The sequence below is a fragment of the Nannobrachium achirus genome, assembly GCF_963921795.1.
Source record: "Nannobrachium achirus genome assembly, chromosome: 2".
NCBI classification, from domain to species: domain Eukaryota; kingdom Metazoa; phylum Chordata; class Actinopteri; order Myctophiformes; family Myctophidae; genus Nannobrachium; species Nannobrachium achirus.
This window is the reverse complement of record NC_137811.1, coordinates 63144917-63162847: the sequence shown is the minus strand read 5'-3', so window position 1 is coordinate 63162847 and position 17931 is coordinate 63144917. Positions and strand designations below refer to the sequence as shown.

Genomic DNA, 17931 nt, shown 5'->3' with positions numbered 1-17931 from the left:
AGAAGTTGTATAGTTTGCATGCTGTCTGTTCTTCTCAACACCTAATCCACCAATTCATATTAAAGTTCTATTCAATATACACAAAATAAAACATTTTTTCCAAAAACTGATATTTCTCACAAAAAGCTATTTGCCCTTAAAAACACTTTTCTCAAAACAGCCCAGTGACACATGATATGTTAGGCTACTTATATTATCTCCATAAAATTGTCATTGTCACAGTCACAAAGCCCAAAATAAAACAAAAATTCAGGCAGCTCATACGATGTCCCTCAGCAACGGTTTCTGCCAGATTCTGCCCAGCAAGACCAAACACTGCTACATCCATCCTTAGAGTACTCGTGCTCGTTTCCAACACAGGGAGAAAGGGAATCCACATTTCCGGCGTTACACCATCCACTGTCCAGAACTGCACCAGCTCGTAGCGGAGATCTCCGTTTCAGGTCCGATACGTCCAAATTGAAGGACGGCGCCCGGGGTGCTTTAATGTCTCTGTCTGTCCATGTTCAAACAGCAGCCGTGGCAGTCATAAGCTTGAGAGCGTCTGAGAGGTTGCGCTCTTGAACTCTAGAGTTAGTTATGGTCTCCAGGTGAGACTCGGGCATCCAGCCACGGTGCCGGTCAGACAGCCTGGTCCCCTCCACCCAACCTGGGGAAACAAGAGAGAAAGATTGTTGTTTAAGAAGATGCTTTTGAACCAGAGACATTTTTACAGAAAGGCACTTCTTTCCATGAGTTTTAAGGGGATTCATATGTTGCCGCTACACTTCAGTGGCCGCTTGGTCATTGCTGCTTCAAAGCAAAATACAGGAGCTCAAGATGTAGTGTTAGCTCTCCCTCTAGAGGACAGTTTTAAATATGATTGTTTTAAGAAGAATTTTTGTATCATCTATGAACTGGTGGTACCAGAGGCATAGAAGTTTAGGAATCTCAAAAAATAATCCAGTCAAGCTTTTCGTGAGTTTGCAAGAGAGAAAGACATCTTTCATAAATGGTGCACTTCTTGCAAAGTTGATTATTAAAGGGGAAGACCACCCATTTTCAATATTGAAATATGTCATTAATATACCTTAGAGGAGTTGTGTGGAAATAGAAAACAAGTTCCCCCCCTTCTGTGTTGCCTAGAACTGGAGGATTGATTTTGGGGTTTGTATTGTAAATTACAACTTGATGACATCACACATTGTACTTTACAATACAAACCCCAACATCAATCCTCCAGTTCTAGGCAACACAGAAGAGGGGGAACTTTTTTTTATATTTCCACACAACTCCTCTAAGGTATATTAATGACATATTTCAATATTGAAAATGGGTGGTCTTCCCCTTTAAGCACTGCTGGAGTTGGTTTTACTTGAGTTTAATTGCAATCAATGTAGTATACCTGAATGAAGATGAATTAATTAGAGTTCCATGACCTAAAGACTGTTTACAGTAAGGCTGGGTGATATTAGGAAAACCTTCGATACGTTGTTGAATACAATATTAGTAAAAACAATTGCATTATACAGTTTTTAATGTTTTTTCAGCTTTAGGTCCACTGCCTGCCTATTGCCTAACCCAGATAATGGGTTTCAATATATTGCCCAGCCTTAATTAACAGGTGCTACGGGATTTAGATTTGAACATAATAATACAGTACAAATTCAACTTTCAGCAAAGTGGTACACTAGGTCAGTTTGCAAGTCCCTATTGTACTGCAGTGGCAACAGTAACTGGGAATTGTGGGAAATGTAGTCGGAGTCTTACCATCACTGCTCTGTTGGTGTACCAGTATGATGTCAGCCTTCTCTAAGGACAGCTCATCTGGTTGCTGGGCAACGAAGGCTCGGATACATTGCATTTGTTTGAAATCTGGGAGGACAAGAAGAGAGAACAGGTCAGACTCACAGTTGTAAAAGATCAACAGATCAATATTTTACAATCCAATTTTTACTCTGACACATTCTCCACTGCACATTCATGCAATAGATCTAAAAGATCTAAAATCTTTTTTTGCAGCCCATACTTATTTACATTTTCTTTTGACACCCGGAGACACTCTTCCTGGTTGAAGACTGTTTTTGCGAAACAGTGATTCCAACGTTGCAGAGCTGAATAACACCCAATGAGACTATATGCTCTTTTAATGCGGTCCTCTGACCTGCGCGGCAGTAGTGAGTTGGTGCTGTGATGGCAACGACAAATAGTAAAAAAAAAAAAAAAAAAAAAAATGAAGAAATTGAGTCTCCATCCGGTGGAATATTTTTCATTTCGCCCTATAAATGTATTTTAAGTGTGTGGTGGGGGGCCCAGACTGCATCCACTAAGTAGAGTAAGCTTTCAACTGTCCACTGATACCTTTGGTTTGGTGAGGGGCGAAACAGTTTTTGTTATTTTCGGACCAGTCGAGCGGGTTTTCCGGTTTTGCCAATGAGGTGCAGAGGTAGACGAACATAACGTTGGGGAGAACTCCACTAACACTATGGACCAGTTAAAAGGTACATAATGTATAATAGCTTCATAATAGCTCTATATTATGAGTAGTCATTGCAGGTCAGGATACCAATTTCATCCAAATTGGAAATCATACAGGATACAGCATTAACAAGAGAAATGTGAAGTGACTACACAAAGAAATTATACATTTAAATTGGAACAATATAAAACTGAAGCTGATAAATGGGTACTCTTCTCTGGTTGAAGTTGGCAACACACCAGAAAGTTTGTAGATCGACCTTTTTCAGCAGGCGACACCGCCATACTACAGAGAATAAATTAAGCTTAATGTGGGATGTGCGCTCTCACCTTGTGCAGCAGAAAAATCGATTTCGGGATGCGGCCGCGACACAGCCGATATCCAGCGTAGCTTATCGCTCCTGAAACAGAAAGGAGGCAAAGTCCATAAATCCTGTATTGGGACATTTTCTGAGATGAACACACCCTCTGGAATCATGGTTCTCTACCCCTAGTTCTGTGGCCCCATTATGGTTTTATCCTTTTTATTTGATATGTTACTTTAGAGGCATTGGTACAGAAAGTAGTGGTAAATAATGAAGGCCTAGTAGAATATAAAACTGGCAAGGGTCTGTGTTCACAGGACCGTAGATGAGTACCACAAAGTCAAAGGTCAATCATCATCACTGTCTCTTTGTCTTACTGTGTGTCGGTCCTGAGCAGCAGGGCTTTGTTTGAGAGATGGAGACGGAACACATTCTTCTGTAGGGAGTGGAGTTTGATGCGACAGTTCTCAGCACGCAGGTCTGATACCGGAGAGTGGTCTATCACCGTGAACCTGCCCCCTCTGGAAGCAAAAAGGAGATAAAGTCAAATCGAATATATCTAGAAAGTGCTTTTTTACTTTACAAGGGATGCCCTTTTATGCTGGATTTATTCATTAAGACATGAACAAAGGAAAGCTGAAAGGAAGAGATAGATTCCAAACTGCTCTGGTGGGGTAAGGGTTTGGACAGGCTATATTCAGGATTTATTGTAAAATTATGTACAGTATATTTGGCAGTATTGCAAGGTTCTTGCAGTGTTGGCGATTGTAAACAAGAGATAGAACAACTACAAACCTGACATAATGGGCCCAGAGCTTGTAAGTTCATGACAGAGTGAGCATGTTCAGAGAGAGGAGGGCACAGAGCAAAAAGAGCAAGAAATAACTTCAGTAAGAGATGGAGAATAACGGAGGATAAAAGAAGTGCGTTTTATTTAAGATAACAAAGAGGAAGGCAGAGGAACATTCATTAAGAAATAGCAAGCAGTGCCTAACATAAAATATATTTGCTTTCAATTGTATTCAAATGAGCAGTGTGCAGAGACTCACTCTTTGTGCAGCGAGAGCAGCAGGTAGTCATTGAAAAGGTGCAAGTAGACGGTTCTCTCTGTCTCCTTTAGGGAGAAGTCCATTAACTCTGTCACTGGACCCTCTCTCACCATCCTCCGAGACTGACTCACCAGGGGGAGAGTCTGGAACACACACACACACACACACACACACACACACACACACACACACACACACACACACACACACACACACACACACACACACACACACACACACACACACACACACACACACACACACACACACACACACACACACACACACACACACTTAGATATTTAGCTGACAGGGGCAATTCAATGCTAGTCATTAGTCAATTGCAACTGTGACCACATAGTAAAGTAAGCTAGGTAGACATGCTAAATAAGTAAGTTAAGGTGGTTGCACACTGCGTTTTTCGTTGTGGTTTTGGAAATCCGAAATCCACAAAAATGTTTTTCAGGCCAAGGAGGGAGAGGGGAGAGAGAGAGAGAGAGAGCACGGGATCCAGGGGTAACAGTTGCGAAAATCAGAAAAAAATCAACCCTGGTCCGAAAATAAATACGAACCGGGCGGAAGTGTGCAAACGTGAGGTCCATTTATTTTATTTACACGCTCCGAAATTCGCTCCGGATTATGGGACATTGAGTGCTTACTTACCCGGCATTCAAAATCAACCTTGGCACTGAGGGAGACCAGGGACTCTATACTCTTCATCTGGGTGATGCTGTCATTGCTCTCCTGAATCAGCTGAGGAACGGGGAGGGAACGACAGGAAGAGAAATGGAGAAGGAAGGGAAGAAATGTGAGATAAAGTTTTGGGGAAGTGATTAGGGCTGTCACGATATGACATTTTACATGACGATTAATTGTCACTCAAATAATTGGCGATTAACGATTTAATTGTGTTTTTGTCTTTGATAATTACATTTCTGTTTGGCTTTTAGGCTTTGAAGTTGTACATGGTAGATATGACACATAACCTAAATATACGAAGAAATTACTGACATATTTGACAACTTACTACTTAAAAAATAACTTTGATAGTGGAAATAGCCGATCTACAAGCTCACAACGCTTCGCGATGCGACGCGTTGTGAGCTTGTAGATCTGCTATTTCCACTATTTTTGACTTTCTTAAAAATATATGAACATTTTTCAACATGGAAACGATTATGACGATTATGAAAAATAATCACGATTATGTCAAATAATCACGATTAGACGATTATGTAATAATTGTGACAGCCCTAGAAGTGATGTGAAACTACATGGAAGAAGTGAGAAGGAGTTGGTCAAACAGTATACCTTCTCCAACATCCTCAAGGCTTTGATGGCCTGCACCACCTCCTCAGTACCAGGTGCTGTTCTCTTCACGATGTTCTGGACAGAAAGAAACAAAGTGGAAGTAAGACAAATGAAAACAAGGAAGACGGCACACTAGAAGGTTCTGGGGGTCATCATTACAAGTATAATAATACAACAATACAAACACACACACACACACCTGGACCAGTAGTTTAATGCGTGTAATCCTCTGGAAGGGGAGGATAAGGAAGGAGCGCAGAGGAAGTCTCTGACAAACAGGACTCCTCTCCAACTTCTCCACGACCAGCTTGAACCTTGAATTCTCATTCCTGAGGCAAAAATAAGTGATAATAAGTGAGTATGAGAGAGATGGGAAAACATTTGCAATGGTATACAAACAAGTATGTACTAGGATTGCTCTAAACAGTAAAATGTTTTTCAGCTGAAATTGTTGGATATCCTGTACAGTACAGTAAATACATAATAATCCTGGATGAAATACAACCAGAAAGTTTCCTTCTATGTCTACTCTATGCTTTCTAATAATGCATACAGAGTAGCCAAGCATATCCAAATAATGTTTAAGGCAAGTGCTCTGCTGGACCAACAGAAGACATGAAAGAAGGTCTGCACACTGTAGCTCCCTTAAATGAAATGTACTGCACATCCTCAACTGACTCAGTATTTGGATGTGTCAACACATTGCAATCAAAGCCTGATTTATTCTTATTTGCATGTGGGTATTGCACAACAAAAACAGCAGATCAACAAGCTCACAACATGGCACAGTGCAATGTCCTACTGCCTGACAAACAAAATGTCCCACTGCCTGACAAATAAAATGTCCTACACACCAAAAGGAAGATAAATAAAATGTCCTACTGCATTTCAGTAAAGGAAGATAAATGAAATGTCCTACTGGCTTTCAGTAAATGAAGTTAAATAAAATGTCCCACTTCCTTTCAGTAAAGGAAGATAAATAAAATGTCCCACTTCCTTTCAGTAAAGGAAGATAAATAAAATGTCCTCCTGCCTAGAAAGGGAGTCTACTGCTGCATCTCGGCCAAACGAAGGCAAGCCCAGTGGGTCACAGGAGCAGGACAACAGCATTTTTAGACACTGGAGCAGCTTGGACAATTAAAGCATCTTTTATTTAGGTACAAAAGAATATGACTGACGTTTCGATGCTACTGCATCTTCCGCAAGAGTCCGTCAGAGCCTGTCAGTAAAGGAAGATAATAAAATGTCCTACTGCCTATCAGTAAAGTAAGATAAATGAAATGTCCTACTGGCTTTCAGTAAATGAAGTTAAATAAAATGTCCCACTTCCTTTCAGTAAAGGAAGATAAATAAAATGTCCCACTTCCTTTCAGTAAAGGAAGATAAATAAAATGTCCTCCTGCCTAGAAAGGGAGTCTACTGCTGCATCTCGGCCAAACGAAGGCAAGCCCAGTGGGTCACAGGAGCAGGACAACAGCATTTTTAGACACTGGAGCAGCTTGGACAATTAAAGCCTCTTTTATTTAGGTACAAAAGAATATGACTGACGTTTCGATGCTACTGCATCTTCCGCAAGAGTCCGTCAGAGCCTGTCAGTAAAGGAAGATAATAAAATGTCCTACTGCCTATCAGTAAAGTAAGATAAATACAAAGTTGACTCACATGAGTCTCTGGTAGGTGGCGTCCTGATATGACTGGTTGGTGAGGTAGGGAACATAAACCGTTCTGAAACGCTTACAGTGGCGAGCGATGATGTCACACACAGAAAAGTGCATGGTGTCCTCCTCCACCCTCTCCTCTAGCTTTGACAGGAAACTGAAAAGAAAGGGACAGAAGAAGCGTGTCAAACCACTGTCCAACTATATATCCATATGCATGAGACACTCATGCAGAAACTATCCTGGTGAGGCCAAAGGTAAGGTAGTACATTTGAATTTGTCAAACAAGCACATATTGTAGTTTAGTTTAGTTTTAGCAAAGACATAGCTGTACCAGTAATCGTATCGTACAATCTCAAAGAATATCAACCTTTTTAATTTAAAGGACCCCAGCTTGATATGCATTAGAATACAAATGGGGGTCCCCCATTTGATGTCTTTTTTTTTTTTACCCCAATCTGCACTGTAAACCTCTCATAGTTACAAACTGGTAATTGACCATTTGGTTCATTACAGCCACAAATAATCTAGCTTGGGACCCTGGTCCTGGTACCCCATCAAGAACTCCTAGGGGTCCTCAGACCCCATATACCAGTAGAGTTATAAAATGAGCAGTTATAAGATATAGAGTACCAGTGGACTACATAAAATGCTATAGATATATCACAGTGGAAAATGTTCTTACAGTATCTATCATCTGATAGATAGTAGAAGTATGTTGACAAGACATTCACATTAATCATAATCATCATTAGTCAGACCTGTGGCTGATGGCACGGACGTCAGCCAGACGAGAGAAGAGCCAGTTCCTGTCCTGAGTGGTCAACAGCGCCCCCAGCTGTTTGGACTTGACAAAGTTGTCCACCACAATGTCCAGACTCCTGCAGTAGGACGCCTCTGATGTCACCACCTCAAATCTCACCTGACAGGAAGGAAGGACACAGGGGAAGGATGGAAAAGAATAGATAAAATAACATTAAACAAGCTTTTAAGATAAATATATCATTCGTATTATGGAGAAAGAAGTAACCGAATATTTATCTGGAAAAGGTTAGGACTGCTGAAATGTAGGGGAAAATAATTGTAGGCTTGATGCAGCATACATTTGTAAAAGATTTAGACCTTGCCATTCTGATCTTGTTGTTAGGGTATATAGTCACATTTGGGCTGAACACTTGCCTGCTGTTTTTACATGTATCACAGATATTCCCCTATAGAGGGTATGGGCAGGAATGCCTACTGAGTGGCAAAACAGTACTTTCTGGCCGTGACAGCCCATACATCCAAACAGAAAAGTCCTATCTGATTGCATTAAGCGACTTTAACTCACTTTGCCACTCGATTTGCCACACACGTTCTGTATGCGCATACCCTCTTTGCATAATTATAGTCAGGATTTCTTATTGTAAAATGACAGTATGCTTATATTATGCTTATATTACACTATGGATCTGACCCCTGTACAATTTACTGCTGGCCAATTGTAATGTTGAACTGGTAATCCAACCTCATTCTATGCTAATGCTTGCACTTATTGTATGAGTAACAGGAGTGTCAGCTACATTCCTAAAATAACGAAGCAGAAAGGACCTCTCCTTCTCTGGAATCCAATCGTACAAGAAAACGAAACAAATAACAAATGAGAAACAGATCACAAAGCAACAACATATCATTGAGAAGTGAACGATGATGACTAATTACTTCCCTTAAAGCTCCGGATTTGACTAAGTGATGACTCGATATAGTTTGATGTGAACCAAAAGCTTGGGACTTTACAAACTCTGGAAGCGATCCAGCTAACAGACTGGATTTCCACACCAAGACCTACAGAAAACCAGCTATGCCTTCAGGCACTTCTTGATGGCTTTTCCAGGAATTTCACTTTTGTTAGGAAATGTCACAGGAGTCATTTCTGGTGAATGGTGCGTCACCTTCGGTCATGATGATTAAAATACAATGCAATTATCAGTCTCAGTGATGTGGGTAACAACAGTCAAACATTTCCTAACTGCAGAAGATTATTCTTTGAGCCAATAAAAAATGGAATTTACACAATCACTTGGGTGGCCCTACTGCATACATTTTAAACAGATTTAATTCAGCGTCAAATGTATTATTAGTGAATATCACTAATTATTAGTACCTTTAGTGGCAATAAAATACCAAATAATCTGGCTATTTCCCCTCAAACATGACATTTCTAGGACCAAAGCAAAAATTACTGGGCACCATGTACCTTTTAGGCTTAATTTATACTTTAAAATCTTGGCTTGATTTATACTTTGAAAATAGCCGATCTACACTGATGCACAGCTGCAATAAGTATAACTCAAACTTCACTCTTTAGGAAATGTAGAAGTTCATTCTAAACTCGCACTTCTCCTAAGTGTCTCTGGAGGTTAGTTACCTCCTGCAGTCGCCTCTGGTCCTCTGAGAACTCGCCCAGCTCGGTGCTGTTCCTGACCCCGGGCAGGTCCTGCCACAGGGTCTGGGTGTTGGCGATGGAGAGGCGGGGCGAGGACGACCTGCGCCCGTGCGACGCCGGCGGCTCCGGGAGCGGCAGACTCTTGATGCTGGTGATGGAGCCTGAGTGGGAGAGGGAGTGCGGGTGCGGGACGGGGGGCAAGGGAGGCAGGGGCCTGCGGGCGGGAGGGGGCGAAGAGGTCGGGGACGAAGAGGTCGGGGACGATGAGGTCGGAGACGATGGCGGAGACGAGGACGGGACGGGGACGGGGATGGTGTCGGAGCGAGCCTGCCGCAGGATCTCATTGTTCTGCGCCGTCTCGCTGTACTGCTGGTAGAGCTGGGCAGCATCTGGGAGGAGGAGGTAGGGAAGGAAACAAGGAAGGGAGGAAAGAAACAAGGAAGGAAGGAAGGAAGGAAGGAAGGAAGGAAGGAAGGAAGGAAGAGAAAGAGGAGTGGGAGTAAATGGAGGGAGAGAGACGGTAAGAGATTGAGTCGAGAGGGTTATGTTTGTGTTTCACATTCCCTTTACACGTACTTGTCGGAATGCAAGGTCTTCAGCAGCAGCTGTTTTTTTCCCCCGCCAGTTAAAAGATATGAATAAACCTGCAGAAACTTGTCTGAAGCCCTGAAGCGGATATGTACACACACACACACACAGCACAGGCTAACAAATCTCAGACTCACGTATTAATATAGTTGCTTGTGCGCACACACACACACACACACACACACATTAATACAAACACACACACAGGCTCGACTCATGAGCACAGACATACGCACACGCACAAGGGGTCTATCCCATTTCACGCAATATGCCAGTGACTCATTGGGCCAGAAAGCTGCTGCCATTTTAGGTCGTTTTAAAAATACAAGTTAGTAGAAGGAGCCGTTTCCTGCCTGTGTCTCCCTTCAACAGCCAAAGTATCACGTAAACAACTAGTGAGCCATTGGCCGCACGCAGATGAATCTCACCCAGTGATGCAAGGGAAATGATCTCTTATCACGCCATTAATCCCCAACCACACCAAGTCAAAACCAGAGAGTCAGATTAGAAGTGTAAACACGTCACTGTTCCAGGCCATTATCTTGACCAGTCATACATTTTCTATGGGTTTTTTAAGGGATTATCCTCAAATTACATGATCCACCACAGATGCAATACGTAAACCTAAGACCACAAATGTTTGGGTTAACTTAATGTGAAATGTCAAGTTATGACTCAAATCAATGAAATTGAAAGTCATGCATGAAGCCCATGCTGACATTTGAACGTCATACTGTATACGTACATGCCCCTAAAAACCTTTTATAATCAGCATAAAATAATCTGATAATCTAGAGTGGCAACTCTAGATTATCTAGTGACTACTAGAGTAGTAGTAGTAAGTATTGCAGCCCGAGTGACAGAAAGGTCATTTCCTGAGTCCCCATGCTGGATGGGAATCCTCAGACGCACATATGGAAGTGGTCATTTAGTAATTGCCAATTCCCCATGTGTGCTGCGGTCCCTGTCAATCCTCCACTGTTGGCCTGGGTAGGATGCAGACAACCACACGACTCCCCTGAAACAGACAGGGTTGCTAACCACTACTTTTCATTGCAGCAACCAGTGCTGTCAGGAACCAAACCCAGGACTCTATGTGTTCTACCTCTATGCCACAAAGATGCACACATAGACAATCTAATATTAGACAATCTAATATTAAAGATAACAAGAAATACTGGCTGCCCATATGCAATGGCACCAATATCTACTGGCTGCCCATATGCAATGGCACCAATATCCACTTGCTGCCCGTGGGAACAGCTCAGTGGTCAATAGGAATGTAATGGTAAATGGTGCATTTATAGCGTCTTTATCCAAAGCACTTTACAATGTGCATTACATTCACACACCGACATCAGAGGACACCAATGCAAGTCACCAACCATGCTCATCAGCAGAAGTTTTGTTCAAGGGTCCTACCAACACAGGGGGAGGTGGAGATTGAACCGAGAACCTTACAATTCCCAATCGCCCCATACTGTAATGGTATGAAATGTCACAGTACGTTATCGACCTGTAGCCTGGTAAACCATCCAGGTCACGTGAATTCACATTACCGTGCGTCTTCTGCAGACCGGTCTGACCCCAAGAAACCAAAATGTGGAAGAGCCAATCAGTGTCTTGAGTTCAGGGATGACACTGAGCACAGGCTTGTGCGATTCCACTTTTTGTGTTTTCATCTTGTGCATGTATCCGTATTTAGTTGAAACTCTCTGATGCATTAGCATTGTAATATTTACAAGAATATGTACATTACACTGTTATTATCCCTGGTGGCAAGCAGTATGATTCGGTTTATGTTACAGTGGAAGTAATGAAGAGATACTCACTGAAAAACTTGGAGTTTCTTTTCCTTCTATCCAAAACATTCCTGCAGTGGTGAAGATTGACAAAGACACAGATGCTGAGAATAGCTGATACAAGTGTGAGTACTCAACCTACAGTGTAAACACTCAATATACTTAAATTACATTTTTGTACAACAGTGTTTCTCAAACACTGTGGGCCAAAAACACCTCCCACAATCTTGTTCTTTGAGAAAGCCACAGCACACTCCCAAATAAAAAAACAAAAACAGAATAAGCAAGACCCAGCGGTCACAGCATTCAAGGTAACTTCCTTTTTCAATGGATTATTTACAAATCTTAAGGCATCATAAACGTTTACTGGACTCACTCACCTCAGGTCCACCTCTCCCCAGCTGTCACTTCTACAATCCTCCCCCTCTGCAAGAACAAAATATCTGTAATCTGTCTTCCATTCTTCACACAGCAGCATGGTTTGGTCAAATGTAACAAGTAGATGGATGGGATGGAATAAATACATAAATAAATAAACAAATAAATAAAACGTGTTAATAATTATGTCAAATAAATAACAATTAGTAAACAAATAAGCAAATAGAAAGAAAAAAGAATAGTGTCAGATAAGCGTTTAGGGATCAAGCGTATGTCTGTCAATGTCTGTGTTAATGTGTTCTGGCTGCCAGACAGGATGTGAGAGACCTGTTATACTCAGGTAAGAGTGATTTTCCCTCTATCTGATCTCCACCCACCATCCCCTACCCGTCACAGACACACTGCTGACTGGCTGACGTGAAGCACACTCCCACTTCCAAGAAAAGTTGAAAACAGTAAATATGAGTATGATGAAATGCCCCCTTTACCATCAGGAAACATAGGCTGCAAGACAGGACACGAGTCACTACACATCTTGTTTCATAAAGCCACATATGAAAAGGATAGATACTATAGGAGGCCACATACAGTAAATGAAGAATAATCTTTATAAATTAAGAGTAGCGTTTTGGGGGGTAAAGTTTTGTTCTTTAGAGTAGAGTGCACATTCTGCACAGGAGATCAAATCTGTCATTTCCTCTCTGTGGCAACCTATTTGTTATTGTTGATCCAGTTAGGTGATTGGAAATTATTTGATACAAATGATTAGTGGCTTTGATTATCAAAGCTGTGAGTTGATTTGGTAAAATTAAAATCGGATTAGTGGACCAGTTTTGAGGAGCCAACCGCCTGATTCTGTCCACCAATTTTTGCTCCTTGCTTTACCTGGTGGTGTGGTGAATATTCGGGTTCTGCGATCCCCTGCAAGGCCTTCCTCTTCGTCAGCCTCCTTTAAGGACTCTTCTCTTCGTCTCTCTGTGGTTTTGCGGATCCCCCTCCTCCGTATACGCGCCTCGGGGCCCAAGTCTCGGAAACTGAAGCTACTCTTCACCAGCACTGCCTTCTTCTCTGTCGCAACCTCTTCACTCTCCCCTTTCACCTCCCCCTCTCCCTGGGTCCTCATTCTCACCTCCTCACCGGCAACTCTCTCAAATACCTCCTCTTCCTCATCCTCTTCCTCAGTTTCCCCCATTCTTTCCTCCACTCCCCCCTGACCTCTGACTGTTATGCCCGATTCAGGAAGCTCCATCTCACTGAGACTGGGGCAGCTGCTAGGTTTGTACAGAGTGTTGCTCACCGAGAGATACATCTCCACCTCTCTTGCTCTTCTCTTTTCCTCCTCAGCCCCCTCCGCTCCCTGTTTCCTTTCCCCCAACTCTTCCCTGATCTCCTCTGCCTTCCCCCCGTAGCCCATCCTATCCTGCGTCTCTCCTACTGCTTCCCCCTCAACCTGCATTTGCCTACTAGACGGCTCTGTGTCTAACAGTGTGTCAGTGTGAGTGTTTGCGGCTGTGTCACCATGCATGTCTATGACCTGGTCAGCATGCATGTCTGTTTGCCTCTGCCCCGTACCTCTCAGCTCCTCCATCTCCAGTAGCTCTGCCTCGCCCTCACCCTCTGAGAACTCAGAGTTCTGATTGTCTGCTTTCTGCTTCTGCACCGTGGCGTAGACAGGCATCTCTCCGGCCCCTTCTGCAACCATCTCCTCTTCCTCCTCCTCCTCCTGCTCTTCTTGCGGCTGCTCACTCTCTGGCATTTTGTCAGGCTGATGGACCTCCTGACCTTCCCGTGACCCTGGCTGGGGGTCATCAGCGATGGCGTGCTCCTCAGAGGAGCCCAGGATCTCGAACACAACGTTTTTGGCCCACTTGAGGTGTGGGGCCTGGGAGTGACGCTTGGCCTCCTCTGCCATGCTCCATGCTCCGCTCATGCGGATGCGGATGGCCACCTCCTTCTCTTCTGGGCACGTGTCTACGGGGCCGTTTTCATCGGAGGGAGCCAAAACGGGAGCAGAATCCCCCTGGTAGCCAACCTCGTCGTAGGGATTGATGGCGGTTGCCAGACGTTCCCTCTCTTTTTCTGCCTGTTCCTTAAGCAATGCCTCTCTCTCTCTCCACGCAGCAAGGAGCTTTTCAGTCTCTGAGTTTTTCCTTATTGGACCGATCTCGGCATACGGGTGCTCCACCTTGCCTGTGGCTCCTCCACCGGTCTCCGATTCATTTGGCTCCGTGTACCTGATCTCTCTGGACGTATCGGCCGTGTAAGCTCTTGCCTCGTTCAGATTGTCTGCCTCTCTCTCAGCCTCAGAGTGTTGGTCTGCGTTGATGTTGAGACATTGGTCAATTCTGCTCGGAATGGGAGGGGAGTCACTGTGGCGTTGGTGCGTAATGTTGTCACCACACACACTACTTCCTGAATTTGACTGCCTGGTGTCCGCGGACAAGTCGGGTGACTTACTGGGCCTATCGGAGCGAGGGAGGGTTTGCCCGATGACACAAAAGACAAAGGCGGGTTTTTTCCATTCTCTACTGTCTCCCTTTCCTTGGACCCCATCCTCACTCCCCTCTCTCCATCCCTCCTGGACTTCCCTCTCCCCCCGATGCCCCTTACAGTCACTGTGGCCAACTTCCCAGGACTCCCTGGAGTCCCTGTACAAGCGTTCGTCCTCCTCATCCCCACCGCTGGAGGCAGTGACAAAACTGTCCTCCCCCGACAGCATTTTATCCCTCTCCCCGTCGGTCCCACTTCCTCTTTCACTACCTGAAAATTCACTACTGTTGCAACTCCCCCCCTCGTCCCCCAGTCCTCGTCCTCTATCTTTCCTTGCCCAGGCCTCTCTCACCTCCTCTCTGTCTACGCTCACACCCTCCTCTTCCTCCCTCTCCCTCCCTCGCTGCTCTGAGTGTGTGACTCTGGCCGCTCTGGGGTCAGAGTACCTCTCATCTAGTTCCTCTTTCTCTCTGTGCCCCTCCCTTCCCCTCCCTGTGCCTGGCCGTGTTCTCTCCTCTCCTACTTCGTCTTCTAAGGAGGAGCCTTGACTGTACTTTCCTCTCCCTGGCTCCAGCCACATCTTCCTCTGCCCTGTCCTCTCTTCCCCTCGTTCCCTGTCAGGTCTCTCACCTCTCTGTCGCTGCTCTTGGCCTCTCTCTGTTCCTCCTCCCAACCCTCTCCCCACACTGGCACTGCCCCCCTTTCCCTTTGCTTCTCTCTCGCTCTCTGCCACTCTCTCCCTCCCGGACTCCCTGTCCTCCTCTCTTACCCTCTGCCGCTGCCTGTCGCTGTCCACATCGCTGCTCCACTCCCCACTGCTCTGGGCTCGTGGCGGGCTACCCCTACCCGCTGCCCTGACCCTCCTAGGACTTGCCTCTCTCTCACTCCTCTCGTTGTGCCTCTTCCTCTCCTCCCCCTCCCCGTCTCTGTACCGCTCTCTCTCCCTCTGCCTGTCGTCGTTCCTAGCCCCCTTTGGCTCCCGCTCGCCATCCCGCCGTCTCTCTCTCTCCCTCTCTTTTCTCCCGTCCCTATCCCTACCCTCCTCCTGCCTCATGTATCTCCCTGTGTCTCTCTGTCTATCTTTCTCCCTGTACCGCTGTCCGTCTCTGTCTCTCTCCCTCGCCTCTCTCCCCCTGTCCTCACCCTCGCTCCTGCTGTGCCTCGGCCTCCACTCGTTCCTCTCTGCCCTCTCCTTCTGCGTCTTCTTGCTCATCTCCTCATCGCTGTCTCCTTCACTCCTGGTGCCCCTCTTTCCTTCTCTCCCCTCTGCCCTTCCCTCTTGGTCCGAGTAGAGCTCCCTCTCTGGTCTTCTGCGTGGCGAGGCCCCATGAGGGCCCTGCCTCTCTCCCATGTTGGGTTTCAGTCTATCCCTCTCTCTAACCATGTCCTTCTCTTTTCTGTTGTTGACCTCCGGGTCTCTCTCTCTCCTCCTTTCCCGGGAGCCAGGATCAGTTTCCCTCGGTCTGTCCCTCTGCCTCACTGTCCTGTCTTCTATGGGTCTGCCAATGTTCTTATCCCCGTCTCTGTCCTTGTACCTCTCTCCATCTACCTGCCTATCTCTTCTGGCTGTTCTTTGTTGCCGTTCCATCAGCCCGCGGTCATCTCTGGCTGCGTCTTTCTCGCCAAACTGGTCTCTCCTTCTGTCCCTCTGGTCATCATCCTTTCTCATTCGGGGAAAGGTGTCACCTTTGTTCCGTGCTCTCTCCGTCTCTCTGTCGATAACCCTTGTCTCAAAGTGCGAAACAGGCCTCCCGTTGGGCCGCGTCTCGGCCACTTGCCTCCCGTCTTTGTCTCTCCGGTCTCTCTCCCCCTGTCTTACTCTGGGTGCGGGAGACCTCTCTCTCGAGGGGTACCTCTCTCGAGGGTCAGTGTCTTTCCTTTTGCTTCTTGCCTTGTCTTGCTTTAGCCTCTCCATTTCTCTTTCCCTCCATTCTTCCTCTCGGGTCCTGTCTCGCTCCGTGGGGGCAGTGGCTGATGGTCTAGGGCTGGGATCCCGGGATTTGCGTCCAGTCCGGTGGCTGCGGTCGCTGGAGATGTGAGCGGATAGCGTGTCGAACAGAGTCCAACTGGGCTTTTTGGTGCCCATTGTGTCATTATTTATGAGAAGCTGAAAAAGACAGATTCAGAGTGGTCAATATAGAAACAGTATAATGATATAGAATTTAATCGTTTTTTGGTATTTTTATGCTTTATTTTAGGTCAGTGTAGAGAGCCAGGAAACCAGGGGCAGAGAAAGGAGAGATGTGAGAAAGACGGGGGTCAGATGTGGACCCCGGTACTCACGCTCACTAGGAGCACATGGTCTGGGGCTGAGTCACAGACCATGTGTCACCAGGCACCCATTCTCAGGAAATCACTGGGATTATTACTAACAAATCATTGACTGAAAGGGAGCTGGAAAACCTAACCAAGAGGTTTTAATTTGGGTTAATTTAGCTTAGCCTTTTTGGCCCTCTCATAATGCAGTGGGCTTATCTGATTGCCTGTGCTTCTCCAAAGAATTCTACATCTTAAAACTTTCAAAGAACTGACTTGACTGCTACGACCGGAAAGTCTGCGTATTCAAGCTCCAAAATAGAGCTGTGTGTATTCACATATGGGATATATAGTAAAGGATGTTTTGTAGTATTATAAACATCCTGTTTCTTTAACATTGGAAATCTTTTTGTGAACACACACTGTGTGTGTCCCTTTGTACAGTAATTGTGGCTTGTCCCCTGCTGGAGTTCACAGAACCACAAGTTCGCAGACAGAGCAAACATGTATCCACATTGGAAGAGACAGACATTTTTAAATACAGCGATCTATAAGATTGCATTACATAGTTATTGGTCGGACTGCATACCAAACGCAGAGAGCCTGAGCTCATGACACATACTTAAGGCATCTTAAACCACAATAACAAAAGAAAAGAAAAAAATCTATCCGTGTTCAAACTCGACAAGAAGATCTTAGAACAGTCAGAAACAAACCAACAGAAAGCAAGTAAACCTGAGAGACTCACCTGAATAGAAGAATCTTGGAGACCTAGTCCCCACTCCCCTCCCTCCCTCCTGTCTAAGTCAGAGGTGGAAGCATGAGATTGCACAACTCACAAGCATTCCTTCACCGAATGTCTGCCTAGGTGGCTTTGAAAATAACAAAAAAGCTTTGCTCTTTTATAATGTAATCCTGATGCTCTGTCTCACACTCTTGTTCGATAGCTGTAACTTCAAATGTGTTGCTCTGGAAATGCCTAATGTTTATGCCTTAGCACTCATTGCTTTTCTCTCTCTCTCTCTCTCTCTCTCTCTCTCTCTCTCTCTCTGTCTGGCTCCCCCCACCCACCTCCCCTTCTTCCCTCCTCGAATTCCCAAACAAGTTTCAACAGATTGACACTTATCTTCCCCCTCCTCTGCTTCTCTCTCTCCGTCTTCTTCCCTGCCCACCAGTCCCGGTTTACAGAACGGGGCAAAATGCCACAAATCA

The 17931-nt window shown here is 45.0% G+C and overlaps 1 protein-coding gene across 1 annotated transcript; it reads right to left on the bottom strand.

Moving 5' to 3' along the window:
• Positions 1-34: 34 nt before the first annotated feature.
• arhgef5 (Rho guanine nucleotide exchange factor (GEF) 5) lies at positions 35-13108 on the bottom strand. Its single transcript, XM_080737761.1, has 14 exons — positions 12859-13108; positions 11976-12021; positions 11626-11666; positions 9188-9594; positions 7542-7702; positions 6785-6937; positions 5322-5451; positions 5123-5197; positions 4475-4564; positions 3812-3954; positions 3140-3283; positions 2788-2858; positions 1750-1854; positions 35-649 (listed from the first exon to the last, which is right to left on the bottom strand). The coding sequence occupies exons 1-14, from the start codon at positions 13094-13096 to the stop codon at positions 507-509; spliced, it is 1947 nt and encodes a 648-aa protein (XP_080593887.1). The 5' UTR covers positions 13097-13108; the 3' UTR covers positions 35-506.
• Between the last annotated feature and the right edge of the window lie 4823 nt (positions 13109-17931).

Excerpts from the sequence above, each read along its gene's own strand:
- arhgef5 (XM_080737761.1), bottom strand. The coding sequence starts at position 13,096 with ATGAGGACCCAGGGAGAGGGGGAGGTGAAAGGGGAGAGTGAAGAGGTT. Across the intron at positions 11,667-11,975 it reads TGGGGAGAGGTGGACCTGAG|GAATGTTTTGGATAGAAGGA; the intron begins GTGAGTGAGTCC and ends TCACCACTGCAG. Across the intron at positions 3,284-3,811 it reads CTGCTCTCGCTGCACAAAGA|AGGGGGCAGGTTCACGGTGA; the intron begins GTGAGTCTCTGC and ends TTTTGCTTCCAG.